The sequence below is a fragment of the Cupressus sempervirens genome, chromosome 4, assembly GCF_028749045.1.
Source record: "Cupressus sempervirens isolate cs-2001-9-10 chromosome 4, ASM2874904v1, whole genome shotgun sequence".
Classification (NCBI taxonomy): domain Eukaryota; kingdom Viridiplantae; phylum Streptophyta; class Pinopsida; order Cupressales; family Cupressaceae; genus Cupressus; species Cupressus sempervirens.
Window position 1 is genome coordinate 739,100,344 of NC_143121.1, and position 18,243 is coordinate 739,118,586.

The 18,243-nt window shown below is 37.3% G+C and overlaps 3 protein-coding genes across 4 annotated transcripts in view; 1 reads left to right on the forward strand and 2 right to left on the reverse strand.

Moving 5' to 3' along the window:
• LOC149563455 (callose synthase 10-like) overlaps positions 1–18,243 on the forward strand; it is a 190,269-nt gene that overhangs the window by 145,391 nt on the left and 26,635 nt on the right. The gene's annotated exons all lie outside the window — the stretch shown is intronic.
• LOC149563456 (uncharacterized) lies at positions 8,197–9,207 on the reverse strand. The gene is made up of 2 exons (XM_089826708.1): positions 9,027–9,207; positions 8,197–8,920 (listed from the first exon to the last, which is right to left on the reverse strand). The coding sequence occupies exons 1-2, from the start codon at positions 9,145–9,147 to the stop codon at positions 8,304–8,306; spliced, it is 738 nt and encodes a 245-aa protein (XP_089682834.1). The 5' UTR covers positions 9,148–9,207; the 3' UTR covers positions 8,197–8,303.
• On the reverse strand, positions 9,188–11,398 carry LOC149563457 (uncharacterized). The gene is made up of 6 exons (XM_089824200.1): positions 11,160–11,398; positions 10,659–11,087; positions 10,195–10,493; positions 9,682–10,079; positions 9,406–9,563; positions 9,188–9,194 (listed from the first exon to the last, which is right to left on the reverse strand). The coding sequence occupies exons 1-6, from the start codon at positions 11,396–11,398 to the stop codon at positions 9,188–9,190; spliced, it is 1,530 nt and encodes a 509-aa protein (XP_089680326.1).

An 18,243-nucleotide genomic window follows, 5' to 3' on the forward strand; every position in this document is an offset into this window, starting at 1 on the left:
AAATAGAAAAACATTTTATTTGTCTTTCTCATTCGGTGAGGGTTTTGTTTATACTATTTGTTTAAAAAAAACTGCTTCAATATAGTTTTTTTTTACATTAAAGGGAAGATCTATGTCAAATCTTACCAAAAAAACAAATCCCATAGTATTTGGTATGGTTCAATAATAAATTTTATTAGGCAGACATGGGTACAATATTCGATGTGTATCCGAGAAGTATTGGATACGTTTCCAAATCGGATACGGGGATACGCGCGCCCAAGGAGGGACAGAGGAGTTTCTGGCAACTCTGGATGGGATCAATAGTCAAAAGCACTGCACTGGTGTGGGGTTTCATCCGAGGATTCACCACAAGCCGTGCAAGGAAACCGAACACACCACGCGAACAATTGCATTCTTGCACGAGAAAGTACAATTTCACGTGAGGATACAAATCAGCAAGCCAGAAAACACAAAGATAAAAAGCTAGGAAATGAATTTCCTCCACACTGGAGAGTACCAGATCCACAATCGAGGCAAGACAGTCGAACAAAATAACTAAAAGACGGAAACTGTATCTAACCATCTAACATAGAAGTGAAGGGAAATAACTGAAAGCAACATTGCAGTGTACAGAAACAACATCGCAACGTACAGAAATAACATCACAATAACTGAATAACCAAACTAAGTACGCGGTTCCTTCCAATCATCAATAGCATCATGAGACCATTGTGGGTCCTACCCATCCACCACGCAATGTTCTACAACATAAGAATAAGGAAATCTAAAATGCTAGAAATAAAGCATAAGATAATCCTACAAAACAAATAACATCATCTATCATATGCTAATCATTGTAAAAAGGAAATGCGTCAATAACTAACATCATCTAAACATGATATACAAGCATTCCAATGAAAGCATAAATCATAAGAAAGCATACTCCGAAACCTAAAGTACCAAGTGAAAACATCCAGCAACGAACGCATTGGAATAATGGACCCTCTCTGTACACCGGTCCCCAGCAATGGTATAGGTAGTTGCGCCTCCCAACCACGTGGAACCTGTAGGTCCACACCTGCCGTGCTGATGGAGATAATGATCCAACCACAGACAGACATAAAGCACAACGTTCATGGCTAACACTCACGCTAGACAGTAATGATGACTTAAACCAAGATCAAGAAGGTCAGACACTCAATGGGCTACAATGTAGGGGTTGACATCATGGAGAGTCGCTTGGCATCCAAAAGCCCAAGCCAGTTTGGCAGCTACTGTCCCCAATGGGAGGTGCACAACCTAGAGAGCAACTCTTCTCAACGGAAGGCACACAACCTACTTTTTTATTATCTTAAGTTTTATTACCACTCACATTTTATTTAGTTATTACTTGTATAAAACTTCCTCTACCAACCAACGAGAAATAGTCACCAAGTTGCGAGATAGAAGCCCCTGCATTTGCTACCCTACCCTACCCATAATCATCCAACGATGAGCTCCTGTAGGCATGTATATTCCCAACCCAACCCCAAATGATCATAACTCTCGACAAGTCCATAGAAGATCGGGCCTTGCAAGTCACCGACAAATTTACGCGCACATACTCGTGTGCGGTGCAACACCATCACGAAGATCATAACACAAGGACTGGATGAGAACACAAGCAAAATATCATTTAACCGAAAACAACTCTGGAGGACAGGTTTTACATGAATCCCAAGGACAATAAAACCATACATCATGAACTCACTCAACCAGCCTCAATTCGGTAGTATGGATTCTACACGAATTCGAATGACACAACAAGACCAAACATCATGAACACACTCAACCAACCTCAATCCGGGAGCATGGATTCTAGACGAATCCTAGTGTCCACGAAGCAAAAACAAAGGTCCAAAAGAAACAATAACATCAGGTATAAAATCACTTTATCGAACACAACGTTGAGAATACGGACGTAGCACGTATCCCAATGCAAACACAAAAGTGCAACAATGGTTTGACTGACATCCTATGGATGGTCCATGTCCACGACCAACATCATGCCAAGGAACCCTGAGAAAATTGGTGGCACACAAATCAAGGTAAAAACCCCCAAAATTGAAAAACATCAAAATTAAAACCCATTTGGTCTTAGGGCACAAAAACTACAAAAATTCAATAAAATTTGGATTTGGAGTTTGTATGCAAAAACGACCAGCATAACGGTGCAAAACCCCAAACCCTCGTCCCAGAAAACTGGGAAATGCTCATACCCGACCAACCGGGTAGAACCAATAAACAAAAACAGAAGAGAACACTAGTTCTCAGCCTCCTAACAAACAAACACCAAAACCAGAAGTTGAAACGAAGCAGAATCAATAAAACGAGAGAGCCCTACCTCACAGCCAAAAGGGCAAAACGAGAATCTGAACCATAAAATAAAAATCCCGTAGAAGTTGCCGAAAATCACAATAATTCCAAGGTCTCTTCGAGCTGGATCCAATGAGACCAACCTCTCGATGATCCCACGCCTGTAGCGCTCCCACAATGAACAAAACAATAAATCCCCATGAAGAGGATTTTGGGTTTTGCTCTCAAACTTTGTAATTCGAATGTGAGAAGTGAGGAATTAAATTCCTTTTTCAATACTTATTCACTTTTCAAGTGAATAATCAATTAGGGCAAACAACCAACCAACCTAGTTAAACCCCAAATTGATGCAAACGAAATAGGCTATTCCTAGAAATAGGAATTCATCCATGGCAAAGCTGCCAGAAATTAAATTCAATAAAAGTAAAAGCTTGAAAACCCAAAAAACAAAGAAGTTTCCTTAACTTTTGCAACGATGCGAACCTCTAAATTCATAGACTTGCTCATTGGTCTAATCACATAATGGAAATGGGTTCGAATTTAATAATCACCGAAAGGATTAATTAAACAATTAAAATAGGGATACGTCGACCATACAAGAACGATATTGGTAACATATGAATGGTTGAATCACTAACTCCTTGTGCCAATATAAATCCTGCACACTAAACAACATGATCAAGCGAAATTGCATATAATAACATAGTCGAAGTAATAAATGTATTAAATGACTAATTCAACCATTTATTCACTTATACCGAAATAGTCCATTTACATTACTGATGTTTGCATATAGCATAATGAAGCAAGAGTGAAGTAAATAACCATAACATTAAATCCATCACATAACATTATCAGGGATATGTCCAAATACTAGAGAACCAGATATCATCATAAAATATACTATCATCTCAAAATGGCATCATCATGCAATATTATCAACTGAACAACATAGTAGTCTAACATCTATGATACTGAAATAAAAGTATAACATCTGACCCTCAGGTCATCTCAAATGTAAAACATAACATGAGTAACAAATATCTCTCGGATCAGAATATAACAAGGTAAATATTTGCAACACAAAACCAATGAATCCAACACGGACAATCTATTTCTAATTGTTTAAGCAATTAATAATGGTAGTTTACACAACATGAAAAGGCACTTAAAACATAGAAGTGAACACAGTCATAAACATGACTAACCATTGCTACAAGAACCTAGTCCAATGTAGTAGGGTAATAGTACATAGTGCAATCTCTACACACATCTCTAGATAATCACGAGACAACATCATGATACCACATCAATCCTGGTAATCAATGGCCCAAACTTCAGTGAACCATCTAACACATCATAATCTCATAAATCAGCCATAAGCATAATCAAAGCAACTGATACAATAACTTAAATCCAATCACCTCAAGGGTGTAGACCACTCATGGTCCCAATCACGATCCCTTCTCAAGGAGAGATCAACAAGGTTGCATCCATCGGGATGACTTACAGAAGTCAAATGGGAGAGGCACTACATGCTGGATTTACAAGATAAAATTATACTTAAATCAAATGAATTTCAAATAGCATTTTACCTTCAATAGTTCATTCCAAACACTGTCTTCAGCATCCACGCATTGTGTAGTTTCATTCCAAGCAAATCTGCTTTTGTTTCTCAAATCTTCCATTATTCGAAATCCCATCTTGCAAGCCTTGAGTTTATTTTTAAAATTATCCCTACATAAATTAAGCGTCAATTCTTCATTGAAGCGTCATTCAATGGTGGTCCAAGCTTCTTTTTTGAATCCACCTTCACCTTTTCTATCTAGTTGGACTTGCTCATGGAGCAAGTCAAGGAACTTGCGTTCCATTTCTCTTGACCATACGAACCTATTCGAAGAAGGAACATTGCTGGTTTGCACCTCTCCAGCCATGCTATTGAAGAAAACCAAAAAAACATCAAGAGTAGAAACTTGATAAGTTGCAGAATTCATCAGATTATAAATAAGAACAAAAAAGAGGAAAGAAAAAAGAAATGTCACAATAAACATGACAAAGTCATTTAGAGTAAATCAAAAGTAGAGTTAAACTAATGATACAAAATATTAGTCAAAATTCAAGTATACCGATCGAAATGACAGCAATGGTGTGGATGAACTTCATGGGGTTTTGGTAGATGCATATGAATTGAAAAATGAGTTGGCTGAAGAAAATTACAAGCTCCAAGAGGTGGGTAGTGCCCTTGCCGTTAAACTCAAAGAGCTTCTGGAATCATATGCAGTAAAGAAGAACTTAATTGAGGCAATGGAATCATCCAAAATATGTCAACAAGCCATGTAATTGTGTGTGAATTGTGATCAACATGTATTGAATGATAGAAATTAGGATTACTGCTAAAGAAATTGGCCAGTTAGCAATTGGGCAAGCTTCTTCTGCTCGGCAGAGGGAAGAGGAGCTTTGAGGCAGGCAAAGGCAAGCAGATGAGCAGAGCAGATCAGGTGATAGAGTCTGTCTATATGCTTTAGATATAGAGGATATGGATGAGGATGATTCTCTTTTGGAAATTGGTCTTACTCCAGTTTACAGGGCATATCACATACACACTTGCCTTGGTCTCCAAGAACAGTTCCAAGATTACTATTTTAAGAATCAGCAGCTTCAGCTGTATTCAGATTTGCAAATCTCTTCGATGCAGACCTAGTTGTATGAAATTAAACATCCATAAAAAGGGAAGTGGACACCAGTCTCAAAAAGCAAGAAACATATTTTTGCATACACCCATCAGATTTATTTTGTTCATTCAAATTACACAGTTCCACACACAGCAGCATCATTGTTTTTCTTTTTTCCCTATCACGAGGTTGTGTGCTAAAGTCACATCATACAATGGGGTCTTATATTTTGCTTCACTCTGTAAGACAATGTGTGAAATTCTAGAATTAAAAAAAGAAAAAAAAAACAGAAAAATGATTCGGCTGTGTATTCCAAAAAATAAAACTCACTGAAACCATGATGACTTACCGTGACTTACCTCAAGATTCTACACAAATTAACAAAAATGTCATGATGCCGGTGAAAAAAATGGTTGAAGTTTGCACAGAAATTTACAATCCTTGCCATAAAAGATTTAAAAAAATAAATCAATCTCCCTACAGCTGTTGCTTCAAACTATTCACAGTAAACAAAAGGTGCATCTTTTGTGCTAGGGAAACGGCATCGGAATATACAGACATTTCCAACTAGCTATTCTATAACATTGTCTATTTCAGATTTTGTTTTTTAACTACCAAACTTATGAGGGATTCTTAATTGTGAAAAGGGAAGAAATATCCGATGGTGTGGCTTGGTAAAGACATGAATAAGTCATTGTATAGGGGATTATATTGTCCTTTTCTCTTAGAGTAGATAAAGGACATTCTGTAACAAGTTTTCTTTGAGATTTGTCAAGATAAGGGAGGGAAGAAGCCACTGGCCTGATTCTGGAGAGAAAGATCACCTAAGAAATGGATAAGAATTGCTTTGGTATCATAGCCAGCCCTGTTAGTTTGCTTGTTCAGATTTTTGGAATACCTACTTGTATACTATTGCTTTATTGGGTTCTTCACTATGGAGGAGTATTAGCCTTCCACACTAAAACAAATAGTGAAGAATAATATGTGATTTGTTATTTTAAAAAGTATTCAGATAAACATTTCTATTTTTCAGAGCTATAAGGTTTTTAAATGCAACTTTGAGAAGATATGGCTACTGGGTGGATCCCCTGCTAGATGCTTTGGACAAGAACAGAGACAAATATCACAAGAAAGGTCTCAAGCTGCACTGGCTGCTTGATCAGTCTTGAAGAACTCACAAGATGTTGCGCATGAGGTAATGCTCAGGCCTGTCAAGTCTAAGGTAGACGAGTTCATGTCCCTGATGAAGTTCCACAAAATGTCAATGAGTATTTGAATGATGAGAGGCCTTTGCTGATGAGAGATTCCACATTACTGGATTGAGTGAGCTAGAGGGTGCTATAAGTTTGAAAGTCAAAAAGAAAGAAATATGAAATTGTTGAGGCCATGGAGAGCTGAAAAAAGGTGAAGGAAACGAGCTGTAGAGAGCTGTAGGACCTATCATAGTGTCTTTCTTTAAAAGTAGAAATTAACATCAATTAGACTTGTAGAAAATAAAATCTAAATCAACTAGTGTATTGGCTGCTGTATTTCTTAGTGGAAAATATGTATTCATAGTTGTAGAGACAGAATTAAAATTCATGTACGATAGAGATAGATTATTTAAATATTTTTCAATAACCTCTGACCACCCAACTATACATTCGTTGAATCTCTACATACTTTATCTGAATGTCCAATAATTGCATGAAAGTCAATAATGGAAGCAAGAATAAGTGAGCTGAAGCATTGCATGTTGCAGTAGTTCTACAGTTGAGATGAAGAAAAACTAGTGTAGGATTCTTTACCTTCTAGAAACTAATGATTGAGACATAATGGATGGTGAGAGATTGTGGGGTGTGGCTGATACTATATACCATATATCAGATTGAATCAACCTGCTGCACATATTGAAAGTCGAAAAGTAGGGCTGTAGAAGTCCATGTTGCTCTGCACATCACAGGACATTATTATGAACATTATTTTGCATATAACGAGTCATATTTTGCAAGGACAAAAAAACTAGTTACAAATATCGAAGAAGCATATTTGCTATTTCAATCTCTTTTAATCATTCATGTATAACTAATATTCAAATACCTTGACATAACCTTCACACATTTCTTGTATGCTACCTTTACATAACCTTGAACAAGTGATATTCAAATACCTTGACACAAGTAATTTTTTCATATACTAGATCATTATTTATTCAGAAATCATAATTATACACCAGATTCTTAAATTGAAATAATTCATTCAAATCATTCATTCATCTAGAAACTTCCCAAGTATACTAAGCTATTCAAATACACTCCAACTGTCAAGCTAGTCATAAATATGTCTCAATTTATATTATACAACAAAATGTATAATATGCCTCATGTACAATTGATCTCGGGATCTGTAGTCTTCCCATATCGTCCGTGCTATTTCATCTCAAAACTCCCCCCCAATCATCTCTATCCCGTTGAGTCATCCCATATGTCTCAAGTATTGGTACATTTACCCCCTCATGCTCAACATCCTCTTCAGTTTCAACTTCCGATGGAATGCCGTCTTCTATCGTAATGAAGTTGTGCAATATGCAACATGCTAATACAATCTTTGTTTGTGTCGTGATTGCATAAGATGTCGTATGCCTCAAGATATGAAAATGCTGCTTCGAAATGCCAAATGTTCACTCTATTGTATTCCGAATTGAGGAGTGTCGGTGGTCAAATAACTCTTGTGGAGTGTTTATCGGATTTACTCTAGAAAACTCCTTTAGGTGGTAGCACGTACAACGATAAGCGACAAGAAATCTTGGTACATTTGGATATCTGGCATCAACCAAAAGATAATTTCCTACACAAACGCCCATAAAGTGTGAAGATATAACCTTCACACATTTCTTATAAACTTCACTATATACAAGATGATTCCACACATTGATGTAAAAATTGCCTGAGGAGATTAATCGCCTAGGCCTGAAAAAGTTTAATCGGGAAAAATCGGGAAAAAATCGGGAACTAAAAAACCACTAAATTTTAATAAAAAAATGTGATTTTTTTACAGAATTCAATGTTTTTTTGCATCTAATGACTTAATTACTAACAATACATAAGAAACAATCATGTTTAGATATATATCAATGCAAAAAGAGTTATTAATCGGTAAATTACTAACAAGTAAGTAGTGACAAGTTGTAAATTACTAACAACTAACAAGTTCACAACACATGAGAAGTATTCTCATAAATAAAGTGTCAAATGTAAAGAGTTCAAATAAGCACATCAACATGACTACAAATAAGTACAAATGTCAAATACAGGACTACATCTTCCTCTTCCCAGTCACTTTACTAGCGAGTGCGGGAGAGGGTAAAGCTCTAGAACTAGAACCCCGCAGGGTTTGTGCCCGTGTCTGTGTCTGTGCCAATGCAGGAGGTGGTGTAGCTATAGAACTAGATGTCGGTATCTCCACATTCGCTGCGCGCAAGATGTCAAGGTCCTCTACAGTAAGCTCAATGTCATCATCCTCATCATCGCCCTCCTCGATGTCATCCAAATTGATGTCATATCCAGTTCCACCCCCTTCCTCCTCCGCAGCCTCCTCCGCGGCCTCCCTCTCCAAATTGGAGATGTCCTCCTGTGTAAATAAGGGAGCCTGCTCCTGTGCCGTCCAATCATAATAAGGATCTATCTCATCCCAATCGATTGGCCCAGGAGGATCTTGTTGCGCCTTTTTCACGTGCAATTTAAGATTATATTGCACATAGACCATGTCATTCATCCTCTTTTGGGACAACCTGTTTCTCTTTTTTGTGTGGATGGCCTCAAACAAACTCCAGTTGCGCTCACAATGTGATGTGCTACAAGGCTGTGATAGGATTCTGAGAGCAAATTTTGCAAGATTTGGAGTGCTTGCACCCCAAGTGGTCCACCAAGCCACTGCATCACAAAAATTGTACAAGTTAGAAAATACTAATAGACAACAAAAAATGAAACATAAGTATTAATTTAGCATTTGAGATTCAGAAGTTTGCAAATGTACTACCTGGGGTTTGTGTAAGCCTTGCTCTCTTGCAGAGAGAAGTGGAGAACACCTTGCCTCCTGCTGAAGTGAAGATCTCCTGCTCAGCGATGATTTTATCTCTTGTTTCCTCGCTGGTTACCATCTTTTCGACGCACTTACTTAGGCCTCTGATGACCTCTCCATCAGGATCTGCATATGTACCATCAGCTCTAAAACCAAAAACCAAAAACAAATAAGTCTTCCAATTTTAGTACACACCCAACACCCTACGAAAGCAAAATGAACTCAAGTCTTCGTTAACTTAAATTTGAGTAAGAATGAGCTTATAGTATACCTAAAACGTGGGTTGAGGAAATATCCTGCTGCATGAATGGGTTGGTGAAGCTGATTATTCCACCACCTATCAATGATCTGCCAAATGGGTTCATATTTGATGCTTTCCCCCTTGTAGTAATTTTTGACAGATTCTTTGGCCTTGTCCATGGCCTCATATAGTTCACCCATTGGCGTTTGGTCTCCATCAACCAAACACAAAACTCCGACTAAAGGCTCAGACACCTGCAATATAAATTTGAAATTAGTTGACAAGTTACAAAATTATTATTTACTTGAGTTACAAACTTAGTATGTTATAAAGTTGTAAAGTGTAAACTAAAACTTAAAGTTTTGTAGTTACCTTTACTATTTCATCAGCCTTATCTTCAAAATATTTATCAAACACAATCCGCACAACATTCTCTCCTTCACTCTTCTTTGAAAATGTGGAAGCAAGCCATTTTTTGGAAACAAACATTTGCTTCAAAGAAGCCAAATTATCGAGAATGCTTTGCAATGTCAAAAAAATCGTTGCAAACCTTGTGACGGCAGGCCTGACAATTTCTTTGCCATCAGTGTGCTCTCTCATCAGGCTAAGGACCCATGGGTGATTGTATATGTATTTTGTCACCCGCCTTGCATCCTCCACAATTGGAGTGACCCACTCAAGTTTGCCCATGTCCTCCAAAAGAAGGTCAAGGACATGTGCTGCACACGGGGTCCAAGAGAGAGTGGGGTGCCTCTGCTGTAGGAGTTTTCCTGCCAATTGTAAAAGCAAATACTAATTAGTTTCCAACTTTTCAAATATATCAAACTATTAAAAATTCTTGTTGTGAAATTCACAATGCACATGCAACATAAAATTACGGTTTACCTGCTGATACATATGCAGCAGCATTGTCTGTGATGATTTGCACCACATTTTCAATGCCAATCTCTAAGACCATGTTCTCCAACATCAATGCTAATGTCTGAGCATTTTTTACCTTGTTGGAGGCATCGATTGATTTCAGGAACACCACATTATCATTACAGCAGGCCAAAAAATTAATTATGGTCCTGCTCTTCCCATCCGTCCACCCGTCAGAAAGAATGGTGCAACCAAATTTTGTCCATTCTTGTTTCTGTTCCTCAACAAATGCTTTGGCCCTCTCAACAACATTTCCAATAAGCCTACAAAAACAAAATTTAGTTATATCTTAGATTCTTAGTAATTTAAAATTGATTTAGACTTTAGTAATCAACATTCTAATTTCTAGATAAATTAATTAAAATTTAGAACTAAGTAAAAAGTTAAAAATTAAAAGGAAATCGAGTGTAATAAAATTATTCGCTTACCTGCCACCCAACACAAAACGAGAAGGGGACTTGTACCCCTTTCCTGCAACTGTCAACCATGTGGCCAAAGCCTCCCAATATGGACTGTCAACAACACTAATAGGAAGGTTGTTGAAAACCCAGAAATCTGCTAGTGCATTGTCCAACTGGTCATGGACCTCCTTATTCCATCTAGTGGCCTCTAATGAAGGTTGTGCACCAGGTGTGTGCCTCGGCACAAAATAGCTCCCTATCCCAGAAGCACCTGCTGATCCTGATGGTGCGGAAGTGCTAGGAGGTGTAGGAGTGGGAGTGGGAGTGGAACTTGTGAAAGAAAAAACACCCTGTTTGCGGACACGCGGCCCACGATAAGAGCCAACCATGCTCTCAATGGCTGCCTCCTCCTCCTGAACATCAACGAAACTGCCCTGGGTCTCTGCTATGGCTGCCCTGACATGCAATTTATTTCGCTCTCTTTGCAATTTTTTTTGCTCTCCAGCTGCGAGCAAGGCATTTGCAAACTTTTTTATTTCTTCTGTTGTATTCTCACAAGGATTCGTATCATGTTTTGAGATCCCTGCGATGTGATATTTGAACCGGTAAATGCCCCCGGATATTACTTTTTCACATTGAATGCAAATCACTTTGGTTGGTTCATCGGGTGCTTCATAGGCATATTTCCATGCTTGATCTCTCTCATTCTTTGGCCTGGTGCCAATGTAGCCTGAGGGGCATGGAGTCAATGGCCATTTGTCTGCCATTTAAAACTGCTGCGGGCTGCCTACACATACAAATTTTTAAAAAAAACTATAAATAAATTATAACAAGATCAAAGTTAACAGTTAAACAAAGAATTCAAGCAACATTCCAATAACAGCACCAATAAATTGAAATCCAAATAACATTCAAACAAACTAGCTGCTAGGGTTTCAAATTTTTTTTAAAAGGGCAAATTTTTAGCATAAATTCGATCTAGAATGGAAAAAAATGCAAATGAATGCATTTAATCTTGCTTACATTCATCAAATGCATTCCTAACTAATTAGGAATGTATTTTTATCCATTTACATGCAAGAAAAAATAATACAATCTCTTGCAAAAACAAAAAACAAAGATTCAAATCACTTACCTAGTAACGAAGAAATCGAATCAAAAGGCCTCCAAATGCACTTGATTTTGCCTATTTCTTGCCAAGAACTCCTTCTCTATCCTCTCCTCTCCAAAACACCCTCAGCAATGTAAAAACATAATGAAAAAAACGTGTTTTTTCGTCACTTTATGTGACTGCCGGGCGTGGGCGATTTTTTGCAAAAAAATCGCGATTTTTAGGCGATTAATCTGCGATTTTTTGGAAAATATCTGCAAAAAAAAATCGCGATTTTTGGGGCGACTATATCGCCAGCCCCAAAAAATCGCGATTTTATCTCGTATCGCCAATTAATCGGCGATACTCACATCTATGATTCCACATACCAGGGGGAACTTGCAGTGGATCTGATTTGGAGAGAGCCGAAGCAAGAACATGGCTATTTGCAGCTGAGCCTTCCCAACTAGCAAGAATGTATTGGAATTATAATCAAAAGAACACACACCCATAACATTTTGTGACATGTTGCCTTTCCTATCGCAATATTTAGCTTGTATGTCGACATCGATTGTGATAGGTATATGAGACCAATTGCTCCAATACAATCCTACAAAAACATAATTTGTACTTATATTTGCACTAGTAGAATTTAAAGTCAAAAAATCAAATATTTGCCAATAAGACAGTTACCTTGAAACAGGGATCAAAATGGTCCTTCCCAAGAATTTCAGGAGGAGTGTTTGGAGCAGCAGGTATCAAGTAATCAGCATGTAGCGCTAATGTAGCTCTCAATATCTTGTGGAAGTGTCGACTTATTGTCTCCCCCAAGTGACCAACATTATGGGCAATGTTAGGATTCTTCAAATTGTGGCCAAGAGTATGGAGGAACATTACCAGTTGTTCTTCTAACAATATATTAACGTATATTTCTCCTAAGAATATTTGCTAGACAAAAGAAGGCATTCCTGCTCATGCGAATTTGGTCATGACAATCAGTCTCATCTGAATGGATAATACGCTTATAAAATGGAATTTCATCCCTTATGCGCCTACTTCTCTTTCCTCTAGCTTCTTGTGCAGATGCTACAATTGATATTGCCAGGGTGACAAGAGAAGCTATAATAGCAAGAGTTATTCTATTCTTGTTATCTATGAGTCCATAAATACTTGGATCATTGTGAAGATCCATCTAAATGACCAAAAAACACATCGCAAACAAATATTAATGAGGCTTTCTTTCCTCCATTCTCTTGACTTGCATGCAAAGGCCAAAGTGCTGTTAGGTTATCATTTGTATATAAAGGCTCATCATACAAAGTCCCTATCATGCTATTACCCTGTGTGCAACTGACTTCATCAATTTGCTCGTCAAGGCTAACCTCCCATTCACCAACATAGAAACTTGCACCTTGAGTAGCATCTTCTACATGGTCGCTAGAAGCCTGCAAATCAATGGTAGTTGATTGCTCTTCTTCTTCAAGAACCTCTATTCAATGATCTAGATCTGCTGGAAATTCCTCATACACATTTCCACCCAGGACCCTTGCAAGAAGATCTTGAACCAATTCCAAATACTTCATTTTTGTCGTATCAATCTTATTTGGTGCTCTAGATGAAAATCCAAGTAATCATTGAATGATAACTCATTCTGAATTTGGGTAGGAAGTTCATTATACTCTCCATAAATGTCGAATATTTTTGCTCTTATGTCGGCTTTGGGATTCTAGGCTAATTGTTCTTGTAGTTTCATGATAACTGTCAAATTTGTAATTGAGGTAGTTTGATCTACTGCTTAAGATTGCCTTTATATCTAGATAGATTCCAGTTGCAATGATGGCTTAACAAATCCCCACAAATACTAAGTGCTGACAAGAGCCAAGGAGCTTTCTGCTACTAGTGGTCTAAACTTTCTGAATGTTGGTACCTAAGAAAATAGATTGCGCTAAGTGCAAACAACGAGGGAATCTAGGCCAATCGATTTCGTATTCAGTATGGCAGTCATCAACATTTCTAGGGAGCCAATAATAATACAATACTGAACACGAGTAAGGCCCTCTTGTAAAGTTTCATTTTTGTCTAGGCATATATTAAGCCAAAACCTTGTTGAAACTAATTTGTTTCAATTGCCACTAATCGAGGATTTGTGTTTGAAATTAATTTAGTATTACATATGTCATCTTTTGCTGTTGCACTGATTTCATTTGTTAGAGGACATGCAGCGTTAATGTAAGTGGCCACTAAAGATTCAATGCTTCTCAATTTCTTCCTGATTTTGAACTGAAACCAATTTCATTGCTCACACTAGCAGTCGACAATCCAAAAATAACCAGAATTTGTGTAACATATTCTACTGCTTCCTTGACCACGACAGGCAATATGTTTCTAGTAGCCTGCAAACAGAGGAAATGCCCTTTGCCTACATATGAGTGCACACCGCTGGAAAGATTCAAAAAACTTGCAATGTTCTTGGTGCATCAAGTTGTCCCCAAGCCTTTCTCTTACTACTGTAATAGGCCTACTCTTATTTTGACAGGAAATTTAGAGTTTGACTGATGACAATTGACAACTGTTTACGAACAGCCTGGTATGAGAGCACAGATATTGCTGAGCATATCCAGCAAGGGCATTGCTGTTCTGGTTTCCGGGAATGGTCTAACTTTCTACATGTAGCATGGTCCAGAATGGATACCCCCTTTCGTTCCAGACTACCTGTGATCACAACAATAGTCACAAATTCCGGAATGTGCACGTGTTTTATATTCCCAACGCGTCATTCCATTTCCTAACTCTATACACTATATTCTAGACATCGGCTATAATGTTTCAAGATGCGTTCCTGATTATCAAATGCTTAACCTTTAACATCAAGGTCATTTTCCAACATATATTCCAAAATTTTGTTTCCAACAGCGGCTATGAATTAATCAAATATTGATGATAAATAACGCTTTCATCTTTCTCAAATTTAAGGTTGAAAAACTTCTACAACTCTGACACTTAATAGACACCCATATACCATCTAATTCACAGCTTAGCAATTTTTTGTCATAGCAAGAAGTGCCGTTATGAATCCTCTTCAACAATAATTCTTAGGCCCATGAATAGTTATTGAACAATTGTTTGTTTGCAAAATTGCCGATAGGCATCTTGATAACTTACTTCAATACTTATATCAGCGCAGCGCCGTGGTGGACAAAAATCCCTAAGTAGCGTTACAACTCCCAACGTATAGAACAGAGACACATCGGATACCAACTGGTAGTGATGTTTCCGTCATAAGTGCCTTGCTCTGATCTAATTCTGCCTATATATGTGTAGGGGGTCTGTCTGAAAGATGGATATGGTCGACACCTCACATTAACGTATGGAGAATTTGAAGATGTAACGACAATTCTCCTGGCAACCACAATTAATTAACACTCTAGAATTTGATTTTTGGCGCCTAAATTATGTAACTATCCTTCTCAAATATTACTATGGTTCCAAAACTAATGCCCTCTGCTACCGCTGCCCGTTAGACTGCACACCTAATATACACCCACAGACCTTCAGAACTTCCTCCCACTGTAGAGTAGTATTTTGGCTCTACAAGTTATCAAGATTCCTTCCCAGTTTCCAACTGGAGAATGCCGACAGTGGAAGGATAGCTTAACCTTGCCGTTGCCACTAGAGGCCACCGTTAGACCCTGTGACGGCTGGGAGATGCGCGCGGATTTCTTGCAGCCCGAATTTCCAACTGGGGAGTGTCGACAACGGTCAAACCAAATTAAGCATGCCGTGCCTTGGGTGATCACCGTAGACTCTCCCAGAACTTACTTGCAGTCACCATCAATCCCGTGTTCTACTGTTGTTACCAACTCCGACCTGTTATCTCTGTCATGACAGGAACCCAAACTATTTATAACAACCTTGGATTTAGGCTTGAGCCACTATTGGCCTATAAGAATTCTTTTTACGAGATAGAAATATAAGCTGATGAAGCATATATTAACATGCAACTCATTAATATTCTTTTTAAATCAATGCCATACAAAACTATAGAAGCCTGATAAAATCAATCATAGCTTTTACTTCAAAATAAAAATATTTCCTGCACCTTCACTAAAAGTGACGTCAACAACGGTCAGAACCCACCAAATCAATGCATTATCCATTGAGAACCATAGTTTTCATTGATGACACCAAAAAATTTAAAGCTTCCACGGAGAGATTTTATATACTCCAACATCAATAGTGCATCCAACATTAATAGAACTTAGAAGAGCTTCTCTTTGTATTGAGCCTCCATAAAATTATTAATGTTCAACCCTCGGAGTTGTCTTTAAAAAGCATTAACAATGACTTCTCTTCAAATATGTGTGCTAGTTAAGACAAATTCATAGAAATATCTGGCAAAAACCTTTCTGCAATTTTTTTTTTCTGATGATAGCTCTATACCCAATAGGTTGGCAGGTCATTTAGCTCTGATACCATTGAAATATCCCAAATTGGATATTTGCCCGATCCTTCCTAAAAATATATTCAGAACTAAAAATATGCAGATGTCTTACAAAACTGAATCGAAACCAGTAAAAACTCCACCAAATATTAATCCAGCTTCTTCTTGAATATAATATTTCAAAACTCAAACAGGCAAATGTAATACGATACAATGATAAAACCAGAAGATTCTCCACAAGACAATAATCCGTTCTTTCCAAAATAATATTTGGGACTTGAGCATATGAAAATGCGTTACAAACCCATAATATAAAAAACCAGTAAACCCTTATACAACTCCTCAAAACACGTTATTGCATTATACATAAACAATACAATAACCAACACTAAAAAATCCAATCTTAAACACAGTTTGACAGTCAGATTGGAAAGCTTAAGTAAAGAACCTGTAAGCACATGCGAGACACCTGATGTGACATCTCCAAGGACAATGGGTTTGCGTTCACTGTCTGCCGGCACGGGGGGCTACATCCTCATACTAGCTGAAAGATGAAGCTTTCTGATTACTCTTCCAAGAGAGAAACTGAAATCTGAATAATAAACCAAGCATTTCAAATGAATGAGTCTCATCTCCTTTTATCTTCATAGTTGTGACTCTTCGACTCCCTCCCTTCCCTTTCGTTTTATCCCTCTTTGTCCTTTTCGCCCACTTTGTAATGTTAACTTGACCTTTTAAATTTTGAGTCATGCTTTCCAAGTCAATTTTAAGATTGTATTTAATATGCCTTTAATATTTGTAATGTCCCAAAAAGGGGACATTACAATTAAGTCCAAGTACTGAAAGGGGTTTCATTTGTTAGCATTATTATCATTGCTAGCTTAAAGTATAGATTGTCTGTCGTCAAAAAGGCAAATGATGGAGATGTATTTTTCTGTTGAATAAAGTTCTAGACTTTGTTGAATAGAAATTGTATTGATAAACCTATTGAAAGAGAAGAAATGTTAATATTAGAATCTTAAATGAAATAAAAGGGAAGTAAAGGTGATATGAGTTTACATGAAGAGATTGTACTTTTCGAAGTCGTTTTATTTTAGAACTCTGAAAAATTTAGAATTAATATATTGTATTATTTCAATCAATTTACAATGCTATAATTCGTATATCATTTGAGCTTGAACCTAATCTTGATGTGTGTACATAGAGGAACATCACAATACTAAACCATTAGTTGATGCTGCGTTTGGTAGAAGCAATCAATTATAACAGCTTATATCCTGGTATCCCATCCATAGCTTCCTATTTCCTCTGGCCAAGGTGTTTCCCTAGGCCAGTAATTATGTTTGGTTGGGGTTCATGCAAAATATCTTGCACATGTACTTTTTAGTTTTTATGACAGTAACAAAATTACATCTCGGGAAAATGGTAGCAAACCTAAATATCAAGATTTTTGGAATAAACCTGATTTAATCAGGAAAAAAATAGGTTTAGGATTCAGAGAAATAGACTTGGCCGCAAGAATTGCAAATATATCTGCAAAATGGAATATGTGATGTTTTGGCAAGTGAATTGCAAAAATTATGTGGTTTAATCAGTTTGAATTAAATTAAATCACGTGCCCAAATTTAGCTTAAAATTGAGGAAATTAGCAAAGTCATGCTGTTGCTCGAGTCCCAAGAAATTGCAAAATTTTCCATGTTTTATGCTATAATGCTTTGTAAAGCTTGCTGTACATATATACACGAGAACTCTTGCACTTGCTGAATAGTCTGTGTTGGTGGCCATGCATGTATAGTTCAGATTCTGAAGGCAGTAATAGCCATTGATTTCCTGCACTTGTAAAAGTTCACTGTATTAGCAGACTTCATTGCATTCCATCTTCTACTGTCTCTAATTATATGATACTGCACATTGATATACTTTGGGCATGGTTATTAGGGCTTTTTTGCAAACATGTTGCACTTTGATTGGTATAGTATCAAGTGTGCTAGATTCTTATGTCTTTCCCAAATCTTAAATAAAAAATTACTTGTGAAAACATTAATTGTGAAAAGGAATTTGGGAAAGATGTGGTGGCTAAT